Source organism: Petaurus breviceps, unplaced genomic scaffold, assembly GCF_028583685.1.
Source record: "Petaurus breviceps papuanus isolate PSGF00001 unplaced genomic scaffold, PetGlider_PUasm1.0 90760, whole genome shotgun sequence".
Classification (NCBI taxonomy): Eukaryota; Metazoa; Chordata; class Mammalia; order Diprotodontia; family Petauridae; genus Petaurus; species Petaurus breviceps.
Window position 1 is genome coordinate 7,253,800 of NW_027187338.1, and position 19,489 is coordinate 7,273,288.

General features: G+C 42.2%; 1 protein-coding gene across 11 annotated transcripts in view; it reads left to right on the top strand.

Annotated features, from left to right (window-relative positions):
- Window positions 1–19,489, top strand: part of MACF1 (microtubule actin crosslinking factor 1) — a 410,697-nt gene that overhangs the window by 290,081 nt on the left and 101,127 nt on the right. For 9 of the 11 annotated variants that reach the window (XM_069068000.1, XM_069068006.1, XM_069068005.1 and 6 more), the window contains 7 exons: window positions 2,854–2,971; window positions 5,210–5,272; window positions 6,116–6,357; window positions 8,399–8,528; window positions 9,064–9,263; window positions 14,318–14,813; window positions 17,482–18,953. In XM_069068000.1, coding sequence (XP_068924101.1) covers window positions 2,854–2,971; window positions 5,210–5,272; window positions 6,116–6,357; window positions 8,399–8,528; window positions 9,064–9,263; window positions 14,318–14,813; window positions 17,482–18,953 — 2,721 coding nt within the window. The remainder of the gene's footprint in view (window positions 1–2,853; window positions 2,972–5,209; window positions 5,273–6,115; window positions 6,358–8,398; window positions 8,529–9,063; window positions 9,264–14,317; window positions 14,814–17,481; window positions 18,954–19,489) is intronic. The other 2 variants (XM_069068003.1, XM_069068008.1) reach the window with 1 other exon arrangement.

Genomic DNA, 19,489 nt, shown 5'->3' on the forward strand with positions numbered 1-19,489 from the left:
GGAATCATCTGCATAGAGGTGATAGTTAAGATCTGATGAGGTTACCAAGAAAGACAGTATAGAGGGAGGAAAACCTAAGACAGAACCAAGGGGAACACCCACTGTTTAGGGGGCACAGTGTCAATGATGAGTCAGCAAAGGAGATTGAAAAGTGGTCAGACAGGTGGGAGAAGAGAGTTCTTTCCTCTATTCTAACCTGTTGGGAGCATAGATTCTTCATCCATTCATCAATAAAAACATTATTAGATCATGCATGTTGAGGTCTGAGGCCCCATAAGTGTGTGAACAGTGGGAAGAGCTCTGGACATGGTCAGAGGACAAAGTTTAGTCTGGCTTCTGACATAGCACTGTCTATGGGGTCTCAGACTAGTTACGTCATCACTCTGCACTTCACTTTCCTCAAATGTAAAGGAAGAAGGTTGGACAGTATGGCCTCCAAGCTCTAAATCTTTAATCTAGAATTCTCTGATCTATAACAGACCCAAAGTAAGAGCTTTGTAACACCACCTTTTGAGTTGACACAGAGACATTTTCAGTGGAATCTAACTGGCAATTCCTTTAGACAGCAAAAATGTGGAACTGGAGATCAGGTGAGCATTTAGACCTAAAGAGGTATATTTAAGGCCAAAGGTGACTGTTAACTCTTGAGGGCAGATAAATTATCTGAGGGAAGATGTATGTAGAAGTGCAAGCAGAAGGTCAGAGTATTTTTCTGGCTAAAAAGAAGAAGGATCAGTGATTAAGACAGAAGAGTAGGCATGATGTACTGTGAAGAAAGCCAACAATGACAAAGGGCATTTGAGCTAGATAACCCCTGTAGCTTCTCAGGATAGAAGGAGATGAGGTCATATGCTGAGAGGGAGGCAGGAAATTTGGGACTTTCAGACAGAAAAGGCCAAGAACAGCTGCAATGAGGATTCTGCCAGGAAATCAACAAGAGACAGATGAAAGGATTGTCTAACAGAGGCAGAGGCCAAATTGAAGTCAGACAACGTGAATTTATGGTGGGCCACAGTTGCATGTTCGGTACCAGCACTTTTTAGTCTAGGATCAAGAACTGAGACAGTGGATGGTAATGAAGATCCAGGGGTGGAAATTGGTGTAGCAGCTTCCATGGAGCCCAAGGGGTGAGAGAAGCTCAGAAGAGAAGTTGGGCTTCATTTTTTTAAAGCCCAGGACGTTTTTTTCTAGAATGTGATGCTAGGCTAGAATTTCCTAATGTGAAGAGGCGGTGCTATGCAGAAGTGAATGACTTTGTTCTCCACACTTTCCCCTAAAACTGTGTTAGAATTCTAACCTCATTCCCCTTGATAGACTTAATACCAAGACTCTAAATTGGGACCCTGCTGCCCATAATAAACTTGGGGGGTTTTTTGACTGTTTTATAACTATTTTGGTATGACTGGTTTCTTTTGTAATCTTATGTTTCTTTATGGATTTAAAAATATGATTCTGAGGAGGAAATTATAGGCTTTACCTAACTACCAAAGGAATCCATGACATAAATAAGTTTAAGACCCCCTGCTCTAGACTTTGTCTTTCATCTTTATAGCCAATGTTACCACACCCTATTGATTCTTTTTTCAAAATGCATTTTCCATTTGGTCCTGGTTTTTATATTCCCAAACAAGATACAAAACCACCATCCTATTCTCTCGTATCTCTGTACATTTGTTGCCAAGGCCCATTGATTTTACCTTCAGAGCATCTCTTATATACTGCCATCCTATTCTTCTTTGACACTGCTACCACCCTGGTGCAAGTCCTCATCACCTCACATGGACTAATGCAGAGCCTATTGGTGAGTGTCTCTGCACCCTAGTCCCTCCTCCATTCAGATTCAGAGTGATCTTTTTTTTTTTTTAAAGCAATTGGGGTTAAGTAACTTGCTCAAGGCTACATGGCCAGCCATTTCTGGTTGTGGTGCTGAGTATCTGAGCCCAGATTTGATCCAGGTCATCCCGACACTGGAACCGGTGCTCTTACTCACTGTGCTACCTGACCGCCCCTCAGAGTGATCTTTTATCAGATGCGGCTCAGACCGCCGCCAGCCTACTCAGTAAACTGCAACTGCTTCTTATCAAGCCAGATATAAATCCTCTGCTGTTCAGTAGTCTCTTTCTCCCTACTACCTTTCCAGTCTTACACCTTCACTCCCACCACCCACTCTTCTCTCCAGTGACACTGGCCTTCTTGCTATTCCTTGAACACCAACCCTCCATCTCCCAACTCCAGGCATGGTTTTTTTGGCTTTCCCCCTGCCTGGAATTCTCTCCCTCCTTGTCTCCATCTCTTACCTGCCCTTGCTTCCTTTAAGTCCCAGCTAAAATCCCACCTTCTCTCTTAATTTGAGTGCCTTCTCTCTATTGATTATTTTCAATTTATCCTATGTATCTCTTATTTGTATATAGTTGTGTATTCTCTCCCCATTAAACTGTGATTTCTTTGGGAGCAGGGCTCCCTAGTGTTTAACACAGTGCCTGGCACATAGTAGGTGCTTATCAATGTTTATTGACTGACTCTGCCTGCAAAGCGCCATTGCTTCATCTCAGCCTAGTGAAGTCTTTCTGCTTCTTTAAAGCTCACTTCATGTGTCATCTCTGTCTTGAAGTGAAAACAATCTCTCCACTCTATGATTTCCTTAGAGGCTTTTCAAGAACCTCTCCTCTATCCACATCACATTCTTCCCCTTTGTATCACTGCTTACTTGTGTACATCTTACACTCCATTAGCTCCTTCCGGTCAGGAACTGTATAAATTTTCATCTTTGTAACTAGCTCCTGCATCACGCACAGGGGAGGTATATAGAGAATGCTTTGAAAAAATGAGTGTTGAATTATGTTTTTTAAATAGGCTCTTTTGGATGACTGGACAAGTAAGGGACCCCAGGTTGAAGAAATAAATCGAAAAGGCATGACCTTAGAAAACCTGATTGTGGAGATTACAGCACCTGAAACACAATCCAAGACAGGTAAGAAACAGCAAAGTGGTGACTTGAAAAGGGTAGTGAATAAAATACCTCAAGTAGTCAATAACTTCTATTGAGTATTGTGTTAACCCAAAGAAAGTGTCCACCAAGCTACCTCTCCTGCACCTTGTCATCCCTTTTCCTCCTTAGTAGCAATTACACTATTCTGGAAGATTGCCACAACACCTTAATTAGAAGAAGACTGCCCAGAGAACTTAGACATTCACCTCCCTAGTACAGGGAGATGACATCTCCTTCAGTCTGAAAAATAACCTAGAGACACTAAGTTGGGGCTTCCTGTCTTGAGACAGCTGATTTGGGGAAATGTTCAGTTGAGAGTGAGTGTCGTTCAGTCCTTGATATCTGATGAGACAAAGGATCAGTAATTATGCTTATGCTAACACTGATTTCCTGGGAGGTCATAGCCATGCTTCCCAGGGACCTGACACACACAGCATCTGTACCCAAGGGGCATATACACTTTGGCCACCAGAAAAAATGTTCTCCAATATAAAACTTTAACCATCTCTCCTACTTGCTGCATAGAGCCCAAGGAATGAGTCCCCAGCTCCTGAGCTGCCTTTTGTGATCTATCTCTCTGGCTCTGGCTAAAGGCATTTTCTCTCTTGTACCCTCCTCAGGATACTGGCCTCATTGTTTTTTTGCTTTTAGCTCATAGCAGCAGTGTTTCAAGAGAATGGGTGATCCAGATGTACAACCAGGGCTTGGGAGGCCAGGCTTCAAATCCTATTTTTCACATTTACTCACTCTGTGACCTTTAGACAAGTTTTTTTTTACCTCTCTGATTCCCAATTGCTTTGTGGATAAAATGATGATAGTAATACTTGCACTATCTCAGTCGTTATTTTATTTTGAGAAAAGTGCCTTATAAATGTTAGAATATGTGTGGTATTTTTTTTCAATCAATATACAGTCTAACACAGGTCTCCTAGATATTAGATTTGATGGATATAATAATGTAATCTCTTATGCCTATATATAACCTTTTATATTTTTCTCAGGTCTTTTGCATATAATGTCATTTGATCTTCACTGCAGCCCTATTAAAAATTTAATCATAGTCCCATTTTTCAGTTAAGGGAGTTCTGAGACTCAAGATTAAATGTCTTAATTAAGAGCACGCATGAGGTAAATAACAAGAATTATCAATGCAACTTAGAGCTCCTGAATTCTGTCTGTAGTATTTTCTTTTCAGTGGAATGATTTGGCTTCAGTCAGCTCCAGAAATCTATAAAATGCAGAAACTTGTTTTGGATAGAAAAGAATGTAAAATTATGATTCTAAGAACTCATAAACCCCTCAAATTACCACTCAGAGTGCTCTCAGAGCTGAGTTCCTTGAAACATGAAGTTGATGGGGAAATGGAGTGGTGGGAACAAATTCCTGTGCCCTGAAGGAGCAGTCTAAGAATAGCTCTCTTTCAAAACTTTGCTGAACATGAGCTCTTTTTGCTATAATCCCCAGGTTCAATTCCCATTCATCAATATTTTTCTAACAGCCATTGATTTTTAACAATGAACAAAACCTCTATTGACTTTAAAGAAACCACGGTAGCGTGACAGGCAGCATGGTATAAAATGGTTAGAGAGCCATTTGTGGAGCTGGGAAAACCTGAGCAAGTTGCTTAACCCCAGGAAACTTTCTAAGATTATCAGTTTCAGAAAAGTTGGCAATCTGCATCAGTAGTAGAAATTTACTCACCAGGAGTTCCTTGACTCAAATTATAAGTTTGGTTTAAAAAAAAAAAACGTCAGAAAAAAAACCAATACCATGTAAAATTTGTTTCTCGCTTCCTCCATCTCTCTCCCATGGATAAATTTTTTTTAATGCATTTTCCCAGTATACAAAATGTGACTGGCACACTTCTGAAGACATAATTGGTTTGACCTTTACCTGCCTCAAGGAAATAGGGCAGAAAATAGGAAATGGGGCACATTTGAAATGATGTGATGAAATGTCTTTGGTTAAAGAAAGAATCTGACCTAGAAGAAACTGTAAGATGAAAGGAATCCAACTATTCTCTAGAAAGGGCTGTGGATTATCAGTGCTTTGAAATGTCCCTTTGTTGCCTGGCAGCTGGAATGATCTGTTTCCTTCCATGAGCTCTGTTGTCTTGTGCTATGTTAACCTGTTGGCACCTCATCTCGTGATGAATGCAACAGTGTATTGCTCCTAACCGTTTGTCTTGCCCTTTGTTTGTCTCCTTGTCCTTCTGCTCAGGTTCTGTCCCGCCCTCTCTAGGAGGCTCTGTAGGCAGTGTAAACGGATACCACACCTGCAAAGGTGAGCTATATACCATCATGACAGCCCCTCCTATGTTGGATGTGTTAGGGCAGTGTTTGTGTGTACATCTGTATCTGTTTCCATTGGGGCAGAAGAGCTGCTGCCAGGATCTGTATGATGAAGGCCAAAAATAATACTAATTATTATTATTCTAAATCCTCCTCCTCCCCTATTTCAGCCAAATTGGGCTCCCAGATCCCAAGAGAATGAAGTTGTAGCCCTGGTTTCTACCTTAGGCTGAGCAGGTGAGCCACCTGTGACACCTGGAGTCCTTGTGGAGATAGGCCTAGACCTGGAGGCTAAGTCTGCCATTCAGACTAGATGACATCTGAGGTCACATCCCACCCTGGGCTTCTGACGCTGCCTTAGAGAGGAAAACAAACCCAAGGCAGGAGCTGTCAAGGCTCTTTAGAGGTCATCTCCTGCAGCATTCTGCCTCCAAGCAGGGTGGCCTCTAAACAGAGATAAAAAACAGAGCATTCCTGATAAGGCATCAGCATTGGCTTTAGTCCTCTCCTCACTTAGTCACTTGGCCCTTTGAGGTCACACAGCTGGATAAATAGCCAAGTTTAGAGCCAAGAGGTAGATGAATAAGAGCAGTTTTGTTCTGTGTAAGTAAACAGGAAATCCTTAATTTCTCCTGCAACCTGGGGGGAAATCGCACCTGTAGAACTTTAGTCCTAAAAGGCAATAAGTGATATCTAACCCAGAACTGTAGATTTAGGAGAGGAGGAATGAAGTGCTCTGCTCTATATTACTATAGCAGGTACCACTAAAAGGGGGAGGATGGGCAACAAGCTCGGAGAACTATTCCTGATCTTCCTTCTGTTTCTCTGAAACTAGATTTGACGGAAATCCAGTGTCACATGTCAGATGTGAGCCAACAGTATGAGAAGCTGGGCGGGGTGCTTCAGGAGCGCCGAGATAGTCTGCTGGCCATGCTCAACAGCATGCAAGAAGTTGAGGAGGAGGCAAGCTCTCTGTTGCAGTGGCTTGAATCTAAAGAGCAGTCTCTGAAAGCTCTTGATGCCTCTTCATCACCAACTAAAACAGAGACAATGAAAGCCCAAGCTGAGTGTAATAAGGTATGGTTTCCATGGTAGCAGAAACAGTGTCCTAGACTGCCAGGGACACTCACCTGCTCAACTAGACTTTTGCCACAGGTTAAGAGAGCATGAGTAAGGCACTGGTGCTGGCTAGGCTTTGGTGAACAAAGTATTTGATACAGAGGAGATAAAGGTTTCCAAAATATCTTTGGTAAACTTGCTCTCCTTACACTTGAGCTCTGTCATCAAATTTAGAAACAACAGTCATAGAAAGGAATTCACAGTATGTTAGCACTGGAAGGAACCTCAGAGGCCAGTTTGGTCAACCTATACTTGAAAATGAATCTCCCCTCTCTACAATGACTCCAAAAAATGTCATCCAGCCTTTGCTTGAATATCTCCAGAGATGGGGAATTTCACTGATCCATGAAACAGCCCCATTCCATTGCTGAACAACTCCAGTGTGAGGTTGGTTGTGTTGAATGGAAATCTGTATACTCTTAAATTTGTATCCCATTTGTTCTAGTCCTTCCCAAAGGGACCAACAAGAACAAGCCTAACCCTTCTTTCCTATAGTAGCCTTTTAAAAGACATTAGTGTGATCACATCTTCTATAATTCTTCTCTTCATCGGTTCCCTCAACCAACCCCTTTATGAAATGATACTGAATCTTGTTCACCCTCTTATTGACATGTTTCATATGGTCAGTGTCTAATACATATATATATATATATTTATTTATTTATTTATTTATTTATTTATTTTTATATATACATATATGTAGTGTATAACTGGACACAATGTTTCCTAGATGATCTGACCAGAGAGGAATACAGGGTTATCACTTTCCTTGCCCTCAATCTTTATTAGACACATTAGTGCATTCATAAAGGGATCTGCATAATTTTCCGCAGTTCACCATAACACTTCTCTGAACTCCCATTTGGGGTGTAGGTAAACAACATTTATAAAAAATTCATGAGGCCAGAAAATAATGAGAGTCATTGTTAAAGGGACAAAGACAAGGATATATTAGTCAAAATATGCTGATGTTTGGGACCCTCTACACACACACACACACACACACACACACACACACACACACACACACAGCCTCCCCCTGCCAGATAATTCTTAACATTCATGCTTAGCCATCATCTTTTTTAGCAGTGGGCCCCACAGCTGTGCTTACAAATAAGAAACTCTGCCTCTGGACTTTTTAAAAATGAGATTTATTAGGGCAGCTAGGTAGCGCAGTGAATAGAGCACCGGCCCTGGAGTCAGAAGGACCCGAGTTCAAATTCAGCCTCAGACACTTAACACAAAAACTAGCCTTGGGCAAGTCACTTAACCCCAATTGCCCTACCTTCCCCCCTCCAAAAAGCCAAAAAAAAAAAAAAAAGAGAGAGAGAGAGAGATTTATCAATACAAAAACAAAACAAGGAAAGGAAAGAAAAAAGCCACTCCTGTCCCCTAGGTTGACATTTTACAGTAAAAATCATGGCATAAAAGAATATTTAACAGTTATTAATGTATTCAGGAAAGTGGTCCAGCTGGGCTGATGGGATGGAAAGGGAGAAGCCATAGATAGGAACTAAACAATTGCCTAGCACACAGAAGCAGTTTTTCCCCTTCTGGGATCTGGAAATGAGCACTCAGTACTCTGCCTTTGCAAAACTACCTTGAGCTTAGAGGAGGCAGAGGAAAGAGGGCCTTGTCTCAGAGGAACATCAACAGGTAAGACATCTTGAAGTATCTTTCCATTTATAGCTATGAGTGAGATTCCCTTGGTGGATTTTGTGTTGGCCTTAGCTAGCAAAGGCCTTGGACCCAAAGAACATCTAAGGGAACTTTCTGTGACAAATCTGTGTCACAAGGTCATCCAAAACTGCCTCCTTGATAGCATCTTCTGAGCCCTTCTCTTTTTTCCGAGTCCATCTCTGTTATAGGACCCTACCAGCAGAATAATCGTAAAATCAGAGACACAGCTTGTGTCACGCCATTCCCTCTGTCATTTTTGAGTATCACATCTAGCATAGTTTCTTGTCTCATCTTATATTGATGGGATTTTTACTTCTAGGCCTTCTTGGCAGAATTGGAACAGAATTCTCCAAGGATCCACAAAGTAAAGGAAGCACTGGCTGATTTGTTGAAGAAGTATCCCAGCTCACAGGAAACAAAACATTGGAAGGAAATGCAAGAGGAACTCAGTAAGTTATTGCAGAGATTTTATTATACTCTCTAATTTCTAGGTCTTCCCTATTACCAGATATAAAGTGTTTCATGGCACTTACATGCCAGGAAAAAGGACAAAAAAAATTTGGTTAGCTCATATAGACAGACCAAAGGACTAGACAAGATCTAAGAGAAACCCAAATATAACAAAAAAAAAAAGCTTTCCCCTTGGGGTGGCCAGGTAGCACAGCGAGTAAGAGCACCGGCTCCAGTGTTGGGATGACCAGGAGATCGAATCCCGGGCTCAGACACTCAGCACCACACCCAGAAATAACTTGGCTGTGTAACCTTCCTGATTGCTTTAAAAAAAAAAAAAAAAAAAGCTTTCCCCTTAGCACGAAAGACCATCTTGCTCAGACAAACTAAGAGCACTGATAATTTATCTCTATTTTAAAGAAGAAGTAAAATGATTGATGCTGGAACGTATTACAAAGGCAATTACCGTATGAGAAGAAACCTGGTTGCTAAGGGAGAGGGAAGGACCAACTTCCGGTAATTTCTTTTGTCCAGGTTCCCGGTGGGAGCAGGCCAATGAGGTGACAGCAGCGAGACAGCAGAAACTGGAGGAGTCGGCCAACCAGCTAGCAAGCTTCCAAACTGCTGAGGCCCAGCTGCGGCCCTGGCTGACAGAGAAAGAGCTGATGATGAGTGTTCTGGGGCCCTTGTCCATCGATCCCAACATGCTGAATGCACAGAAGCAACAGGTCCAGGTGAGAAGGAACCCAGGACTGTGAAGGCCCAGCAGAATGAGGACACTGATGAAGCCATTCAGTCCTAGAGATCAGGGCTGGACATTTGGGGTCTACCCATGTTTCTGTCAAAAGCAGTGATTGTCATAAGAAATTCAGAGAGTCATTGCCTGGTGTGCTTATCCTTTTCCCAAACCCTGGCCCTATCCTCTAGTCCAGCCCTCACCATTCTCAGTGGTACAGTGGGTAGAGCATCAGACCTGGAATCAGGAGACCCAAGTTCACAGCTTGTCTTAGCCACTTACTCTCCATGCTGCCCTGGGCAAGTCACTTCTCTCAGTCTACTTCAGTTTCCTTGTCTGTAAAGCAGGGCTAATAATAGCACCTTCCAGGTCATTGTGAGGATGAAATGATTTGGAAAACATTTTGCCAACTTAATACACCACATAAATGTTAGCTATTTATAACTGTTTTTGTTGTTGTTTGTACTACTGTTATTTTTTATGTGAGGAAACTGAGGCCCAGTGAAGTTAAGGTCCAAGGCCACACAGTTGCTAACTCTCAAAAGTTGAATTTGGACCCAGGTCCTCATCCTGTAAGAGTGGCTAGGTGGTGTAGTGGATACAGTGCCAATTCTAGAGTCAGGAATATCTGAGTTCAAATCGGGCCTCAACCACTTACTTGCTCTGTGACCCTGGGCAAGTCACTTCATCCTATTTGCCTCAGTTCCTCATCTGAAAAATGAGGAGAAGCAAATGGCAAACTACTCTAGTAGCTTTTCCATGAAAACCCCAAATAGGATCACAAAGAGTTGGACATGACTGAAAACCAACTCAACAGCAATAATAATAATCTTGTCCTGTGGCTCCAAAGCCTGTACCCTTTTCACTGTACTAGGTCTGTGACCTTAAACAAGTCACTTTAATCCCTTTGTGCCTCTGTTTCCTCATATGTCAAATGAGGGAGCGATATCATATGATTTCTAGGGTTCCTTCCAGTTCATACTGTAATCCAGATATTAAAGATGCTCTTCCAAAAACTAGGAGAGCAATTGGAGCCTTTCCATATGAATATATAGTGAATGTCTGCTGTCTGTCTAGCAGTATGGTAGGTGATATAGGGGAATAAAGATGGGGTTGGAGCTGAGTCCTTTTTTTTTTTTGGAGGGCAAGGGCAGGGCAATTGGGGTTAAGTGACTTGCCCAAGGTCACACAGTTAGTAAGTGTGTCAAGTGTCTGAGCCTGAATTTGAACTCAGGTTCTCCAGACTCCAGGGCTGGTGCTCCATTCACTGTACCACCTAGCTGCCCTGGAGCTGAGTCTTAAAGAAAGTCAGGAGGCAGAGGTAAGGTGGGTCAACATCATGGGCATGGAGTACCTATGTCACTGGATCTTAGAGTACCTGAAGGAGATTTGAAAGGTAGGAAGAGGGGTTCGGTTGTGAAGGGCTTTAAAAAGTCAGGGGATTTTACATTTGATCCTGGGGGTAATAAGGAACTCTTAGAATTTATTAGATTTAGGAGGGTGACCTAAAAAAAAATCACTTTGGGCAGCTTGAGTGGCACATAGATTAGAGTGGGGAGAGACTTGAGATCAGGACACCAACCAGAAGACGCTGGTTGAGGTATAAGTTGCTAAGAGCTTGTACCAGGGTGGTGACTGGGTGAGTGAAGAGAGGAGATGTGTATAAGAGATGTTGTGAAGGAAGAAACAAGAAAACAGATTAGATGTGTGGGGTGAATGCAGGTAAAGAGTCAAGGCTGATAACAGGTTTTCAGACCTGAGTGACTGGGAGAACAATAATAGGGAGATTTGGAAAAAGAGAGGATCTGTAGGGGAAATTCTTTTTTGGACATGTTGAGTTTGAGCTGTCCAAGAGGCAGATAGTTATTCAAATATTGAGATCAGTAGCTGTGATAGTAATGGAATATAAAAGGTGAGAACTAGATAAATACATCTAAGAATAATCTGTTTAAAGATGGTAATTGAGTCTATGGGAACTGATGAGATCACCAAGGAGATAGTAGGGAAGGAGAAGAGAAAAGGGCCCAGGATAGAGCTCTTGGGATACCTAGAGTTAATGATTGTGACCTGGAAGAAGGAAGACTGAGAAGGAACAGGCAGGAGAACGGGAAGAGAACAATCTCATGAAGGCCTAGAGAAGAGAGAAGATCCAAGAGAAAAGGGTGTTAGACAGTGTCAGAGGCTGCGGAGAGATCAAGAAGGATGAGGATTGAGACAAGGCCATAGATGTGGTAATTAAGAGCTTGTTGGAAGCCAGACCAGAGGGTTTAGAAGAAAAAAAAGAAAAAGTTGGGGCACCAATTGTATATGGCTTTCTTAAAGCATTTAACCACAAAAGAAAGGAGAGATATGGGATGATAGCTAATAGGGATGGTAGAAACCAGGTGAAGGGTTTTGTTTGTTTGCTTCAAAGAATATAGAAGACGTAGAGTCAGAATTAGAGTTAGGGTCAGAAAAGCAGCTAATATATAAGGAGACATTGAAGATTAGTGAGAGAGTAAAGATGATATCAGTCTCCTGAAGAAAGCAGGATAGAATGGGATGAAGGGTAGGGGTGGCTAGGTGGCGCAGTGAGTAAGGGCACTGACCCCAGAGTCGGGAGGACCCAAGTTTGGTTCCGACCTCAGACACTTAACACAAAAAAACTAGCCATGTAACCTTGGGCAAGTTACTTAACCCCAACTGCCCTCCCAAAAAAATAGGCAAAAAAAAAAAATGGGATGAAGGGTACATGTGGAGGAGTTTGCCTTGGCAAAGAGAAGGGCCAGTTATGTGAGAGAAGATGGTGGGAGGAGATAAGCTCTCTGTGAATGTCTTTTTCAGTCAAGTATGTTTTGTTTTGTTTTTCCCAGTTTTTTTTTTTCCAGTCAAGTGTGATATGAGGCAAAGCTCTCAGTGAGAAGGTTGGGGGAGGATTTGCCATGGGAAGCTTGAGGTGGGATGGAAAGGTTTGGAATTCAGCTGCTGGGGTGAATGCAACAGTGACTCCATTAGGGAGGCATGAAGCATGCTACCCACCTTTTGACAGAGAAGTGATGGACCTGAGATGCAGACTAAGACCTATATTTTTGTACATAACCAATATGGAAATTTTTTTATAGGGACTTTATTTTATTTTCATTTTTCTCAGGTTTCTCTTCCTACCCCCAATGGAAAGTGGAAAAGGGGATATGGAAAGACAGTACGGATGGTGGAAAGAAAAGAACTAAAAGAGGGTCATTGAAGTATCTTTTTTAAAAAGCATAGAAAGGAACAGAGGGAAGACCAGAAAGAAGCACAAACAAGCAGGGGAGCTTTAAAAACTATAGGTTGAACTTTCTATATCATTAAAGAGAAAAGCAAACTGTACATAATAGAGATCTGCAGTTTCATGTAAAGTCCTCTTTTTCTCTTCCACTATTTATATGAAAATGCCGATTTTATTTTGTATTTGTTAATTTCACAATATTTTTTAAAAATAAATTGTGCCACCAAGAATGAGGTGATATGTTTCTGGTATATTGGAATGCATTTCCCCATAGAAACAGTTTTGTAAATGGTGGATAGCTATAATTGAAACATTATTATTGGTATTAAGATATTGCAGTGGGGAAAGTAAGCCATGATTTAAAGTATAGTTTCCATGGGAAAATGACTTTCAGGATATAATTTATCAGTAAGTTGGAGATGGCCCATATACATTTAATTGCTAAATTGGCTCTGATTGTAAGTGCTGCAAGAACTCAGAAAGGAGAACCTCTCATAATGTCTGCCATTGAAATGGTACCTTAATGTTACAGGTGCTTTAATGTTTACAAGTTGCAGAGAAGGTAATGGCCTGATATTGGTCTCAATAATGTCACTAAACTCACCTGGGAGTGCTTAACCCTGTGAAATCACAGGTTCAGTCCCTATCCCTATCTCTTTAATGTTTGAAGAACATTATATCCATTATTTCATTTGTGCCTCACAACAATCTTATGAGGTAATAACACAGCAGGTATTATCTTCATTTTACAGATGAGGAAACTCATGCTTAAGGAGGTTGGATCTTGCTGCTGGCTATGCAGCTAGTAAGTGTCAGAGACAGGACCTTTTAATCAGGACTTGGCTAGTACTCTAGCCCTTCATTCAGAAAAAATGTTAAAGTACTAAGAAGTTAACTGATGAGCCCAGCCAGTAATACAGGTAAAATAGACCTCCTGACTTCCAGTACCATGTCCTGAGTTGTTTTTTCACAGGACCATATGTCAGCACCAAAAAGAAAATCATCCACAGAGCAAGCTTTTTCAGTCCCCTGCATGTCGCTGAAATCGTTTTCCTCCTTATGTATGATTTTTGTCTGAGACCAGAATACTGGCTTTAGAGTTATAGGATCATCGGCTTAAAGACTTATCATAGAGTAGCAAGAGACTTTTAAGGTCATAAGCTCAGTTCTCCTCATTCACAGGTAAGGAGACTGAGGCCCAGAGAGTAAGTGACTTGACCAAGATCACAGAAGGAGCAAGTGACAAAATCAGGATTTGAATTTGGGTCCTCTGATTTGAGTCCTTTAGTACTTTGTCTTCCAGAGACCAAAATTCTCTCGATCTCCCATGACTTTGAGAGAACAAGCTTCTTTTTTTGTTTTTTGAGGGCAACTGGGGTTAAGCGACTTGCCCAGGGTCACACAGCTTGTGTGTCAAGTGTCTGAGGCCTGATTTGAACCTAGGTCCTCCTTTCTCCAGGGCTGGTGCTCCATTCACTGCACCACCTAGCCACTCCAAGAACAAGCTTCTTCAGTTCTCTGTAGGTTTCCCTTAGTGACTGAAGCTCGAAAGCAGAACAGATAAGAAAGAGAAGTGAAGTAGAATTAAGGAGAGATCCTTTCCAAACAAGTTTTTATAAATAGCAGTGCTTCTCCCCCTACCTTTGACACACCCCTCTGACACAGCAGCCCAGTCCATTTTGTTTTCTGGTTTATTTCCAAAGACATTGGCAATTGTTTGGAGAGATCTAAAGTCAGTTTTGTTTTGACACTGTTTTTAGATCTGTCTTTTCTGTCTAAACAACGTGGTGTTATTTCTGTTTCAGTTTATGCTGAAGGAATTTGAAGCTCGTAGGCCACAGCATGAGCAGCTGAACCAAGCAGCTCAGGGCATCTTGACTGGCCCTGGAGATGTCTCTCCATCCACTAGCCAAGTACAGGAAGAACTCCAAAGCATCAATCACAAATGGGTCGAGCTGACAGACAAGCTCAACTCCCGGTCCAGCCAGATTGACCAAGCTCTCATCAAAAGCACTCAGTATCAGGAGCTGCTCCAGAACTTATCTGAAAGGGTAAAGGCTGTTGGACAACGACTAAATGGCCAGTCAGCCATCAGTACCCAGCCTGTTGCTGTGAAACAGCAGCTGGAAGAGACAAGTGAGATTCGGTCTGACCTGGAACAGCTGGACCATGAAATCACAGAGGCCCAGACCCTATGTGATGAGCTGTCCACACTCATAGGGGAACAGTACCTCAGGGATGAGTTGAAGAAGCGTCTAGAGACAGTTGCCCTCCCTCTCAAGGGACTAGAAGACCTAGCAGGTGAGGTGCTGTTAGAAACACTTTCTGATGTAAGAGAAGGTGTTTTTTTCTGTGTCCCAGAAATATAGGATATGTTAATTTCAGGAAGGAATTTCTTAATCTCTGAAATCAAGTTTCTTCTCCATCTGTATGATTCTTATCCATGACCAGAATACTGGCTTCAGAGTTATAGGATCATAGATTTTAGAGCTGGAAGAGACTTTTGACATCATGTACTTCATCCAGATAAGAAAACTGAGGCTCAGAGACTAAGTGACATGATCAGGTTCACAGACATAGGAAGTCACACATCCAGGGTTTGTCTCTGATTGAGAGGCAACTAGGTGACACAGTGCATAGAGCCTGGATCTAGAGTCAAGAAGACCTGAGTTCAGGTGTGGCCTCAGACACGTCCTAGCTATGTACCCCTGCATAAATCACCTACCTCCCAGGGTTACTGTCAGGCCAAATAAGATAGCAATTGTAAAGTGCTTAGCACAATGCCTGGCACCTAGTAAGTGCTATAAGCGTGAGCTGTCAGCATCAGCAGCATCCAGGAGAGGGCCACCAAGATGGTGGGTGGCCTCCAAACCATGGATAGCAGTAACACTGATGATAGCAGCAATTAGCACTTAGATTAGTGCTTTAAAGTTTACAAAGTACTTTGGAAATATTGTCTCCTTTTATCCTTAGAAGAATTCTGGGAAGTAGGTGCCATAATTAACCCCATTTTACAGATGAAGGAACTGAGGCAGATAATAGAGGTTAAATGACTTGTCCAGACTCACACCTAGTAAGTATCTGAGGCCAAATATGAAATCAGGTGTTTCTCATTCCAATTCTAGTGCTCTGTGAGCATCAATTGAAGGAACTGGGTAGGAATATTTAATCTGTAGAAGAGAAGACTTAGGGGGTAGGGAATATGATGACTGTCTTAAATTCAGAGGACTGTCACATGAAAGAAGGATTATATTTATTCTGCTTGGACTCAGAAGGAAGAACTAGGAGCAATTAGTAGAACTTACAAAGAGTCAGACGTAGTCTGGTCATAAGCAACAGCTTCCTAACCATGAGAGCTATTGTAAAACCAAATACGCTAGCATACCAGCATAGCAAATGCTAGCATAGCACAGGTTCTTGATCTGCTTTTATAAAGGAAAGACAGCTTCAAAGGGGTTAGTAATCTTCCTTTAATTAAACAATGCAGAAAGACACATGAATAGAAGGTAAAAGTAAAGAAGTGAGTATTTGAGAAAGACTATCATCACCCTGAAAGTAGAGAAAATCACCTGGTAATCTAATAGGGTTCCAACTGTCTTGACAGAGTAATAGAACTATTTACAGACATGACCAGACTGAGAGAGCGCCAACATCTGGGTTCACAAAACCAGTAGGGTCTCTTAACAATGGCTACCCAGAGTCTTGTTCAGAAATCAAAAAGACCTCAGACGGAGCATTCTTCCCATGAGTGAGCCCCAGGCAAAATATCCATTTCCCAGAATATATACAGTTTTCAAACAAAGACTCAGCACCTGATTAGCTCTGCACCAGGGCTCTATGTGAAATACCTGGGAACAAGAGATTGTTATGGCCATGGATCCTGGAAAACTGAACTCCAAGAAATACTAACAAAAATCCACTTTGCTTATGCTCACAGCTATCCAAAAGTAGAATGGGTTCCCTCAGGAGGTAACAGGTTCCTCTGTGCTAGAATGTAGAAGGAATTCATTCTTCTACAAATATAGTTGTACTCAGTGGCCTCGAAGGTCCCTTCTTGTCTCCGGAATTTCTGGTGGTCCTTCTTGGAGTAGAGTAGATTAACAAACCCCTCCCAGCTGTCCTAGGTATGGTGCAGTTGCTGTGGTTGCTTCACCTTAACTAAGCCCCCATCAGCACAGGAGGCTGTTTATGGGGGTGTAGATAGATCTTGAGCACTTCTGCAAACCTTAAAGCAATAAAAAAAATAGGAATTATAATTATTAGAGAAACAATCCTTCCTAAATTTTAGGCTTATCAGAACACCGAATTTGAAGTTAGCAGATATATGTTTGAATCCCAGCTTGTATACATATGCTGCCAATGTGACTTTAAACAAACCACTTCTCTATTTAAGTTTTTTCATGTTTAAAATAAGAATTTTAGGGGCAGCTAGGTGGCACAGTGAATGGAGCACTGGTCCTGGAGTTTGGAGGACCTGAGTTCAAATGTGGCCTCAGACACTTAACACAAAAACTAGCTGTGTGACCTTGGGCAAATCACTTAGCCCCAACCGCCCTCTCAAAAAAAAAATTTTGCCAGGCTAGCCGATTTCTAAAATTTCTTCCACTTCTAAATTTTATGATAAATTATTTTTAACAGCCAAAATGAGAGACTCATGCTCTTAAGCCTATTCATCATACTTTCCTCTCACATCCACATAATTTTGGATTATTAATATTGGATATTAATTTTATTATTGTTGGATTATTAATGGATATTAAACAGCCACTGATAACGTAAGAAACATCTCCAGAGAACTCTATCTTTAGGCCATAGTAGGGCTTTAGACTGAAATCAGGACTTTGTTCTAAACCCATTGCTTTCTTCTTGGGAAAGTTTGATTCCCACTTCAGTTCATTAGACTAGAACTTTTATACTCAGCAAACTTATTTAAAATACCTTCATCAGTCTTGATTAAACTTTATTTCAGCTGATCGCATGAACAGACTCCAGACAGCTCTCGCCAGCACCCAGCAATTCCAGCAAATGTTTGATGAGCTTAGGACCTGGCTAGATGACAAACAAAGTCAACAGGCGAAGACCCACCCAATCTCTGCCAAGTTAGACCGGCTACAGTGTCAGCTTCAGGAGCAAGAAGAATTCCAGAAGAGCCTAAACCAACGCAGTGGTTCTTATGAGGTGATCATAGCTGAAGGGGAATCTCTGCTTCTCTCTGTGCATCCAGGGGAAGAGAAAAGGACTTTGCAAAGTCAGTTGGTTGATCTCAAAAGCCATTGGGAGGAACTTACTAAAAAGGCTGCAGACAGACATTTGAGGCTCAAGGACTGTATGCAGAAGGCTCAGAAATACCAATGGCATGTGGAAGACCTTGTGCCTTGGATAGAGGACTGCAAGGCCAAGATGTCTGACTTACAGCTGACCCTGGATCCAGTCCAGTTAGAGTCTCATCTTTTAAGGTCAAAGGCCATGCTGACTGATGTGGAGAAGCGCCGGTCCCTGCTGGAAATGCTGAACAGTGCTGCTGATATCCTAATCAATTCTTCTCAGACAGATGAAGATGATATCCGAGATGAGAAGGCAGGGATCAATCAGAATATGGATGCCATCACAGAAGAACTGCAAGCCAAAACGGCATCCCTTGAAGAAATGACTCAAAGACTCAAAGAATTCCAAGACAGCTTTAAGAACATTGAGAAGAAGCTCGATGGGGCCAAGCACCAGCTTGAGATCTTTGATGCACTGGGCCCCCAAGCCTGCAGCAATAAGAACTTGGAGAAGCTTCGAGCTCAGCAGGAGGCACTGCAGGCTCTGGAGCCACAGGTGGACTATCTGAAGAACTTAACTCAGGGCCTAGTGGAAGATGCCCCTCAGGGCTCTGATGCATCTCAACTTCTGCACCAGGCTCAGGTTACTGAGCAAGACTTTATGGAAGTCCAAGAAAGAGTGAACAGCAGCTGCGTGACGATGGAAAACAAACTCGAGGGCATTGGCCAGTTCCATTGTCGAGTCAGAGAGATGTTCTCTCAGCTAGCTGACCTGGATGATGAACTTGATAGCATGCGTGCCATTGGCAGAGACGTTGACAGCCTCCAGTCCCAGGTTGAAGATGTTCGTCTATTCCTCAGCAAAATTCAGTGCCTGAAATCAGACGTTGAGGCCTCCGAAGGAGAGTGCCGACAAATGCTAGAAGAAGAAGGAAGTCTAGACTTGTTAGGACTTAAGAGAGAACTGGAAGCCCTGAGAAAACAGTGTGGCAAACTCGCAGAGAGGGGCAAAACTCGCCAGGAGCAGCTAGAGCTGACCTTGGCCCGAGTGGGAGACTTCTACAGCAAGCTGAAAGAGCTCAGTGACATGACCTCTGCAGCAGAGGATGGCGAGGCCCTTCAGTGGGTGGTGGGGACCGAAGTGGACACCATCAACCAGCAACTGGCAGACTTTAAAGTAAGCTGACATGTCTGTTTAATCTTTTTTCTTTGGTCTTATCTTTTGGTTATTTGAACAATCCCATCCTTCCTTGTAGCAGATCCTAATACCAGTTAGAAATTGATTATATAGAGAAATTAACTGAGTCAATAATGTGATGTGGCATCCAAAAAACTTAATACAGTTTCATTCTGTGTTAGGAGCAGCACGGTGCCTAGACGAAGGGAGGTGAGAGTTCCTCTGTCTTCTGTTCTCTCTGACCACATTTGAAGAATTATTTTTAGGCCCAGAAACATTTAAGGAAGGAGATTGATAAGCTCGAGAGCAGGCAGAGAGGGGTGTCCAGGATAGTGAGGGTTTTCAAGATCATGGCATTTGAGGGTTAGTTGAAGGAACTGGTGCCAGGTCTTTAGCCTGTTGAAGAACATAATTATTGAATATATTGTAAGAGCTGTCACATGGAAGAAGGATTTGACTTGTTCTGCTTGACCTCAGAAGGCCAAAGAACAGTAAGGTGAGGATAAACTTCCTAGGGCTACCTAAGAGTGGAATGG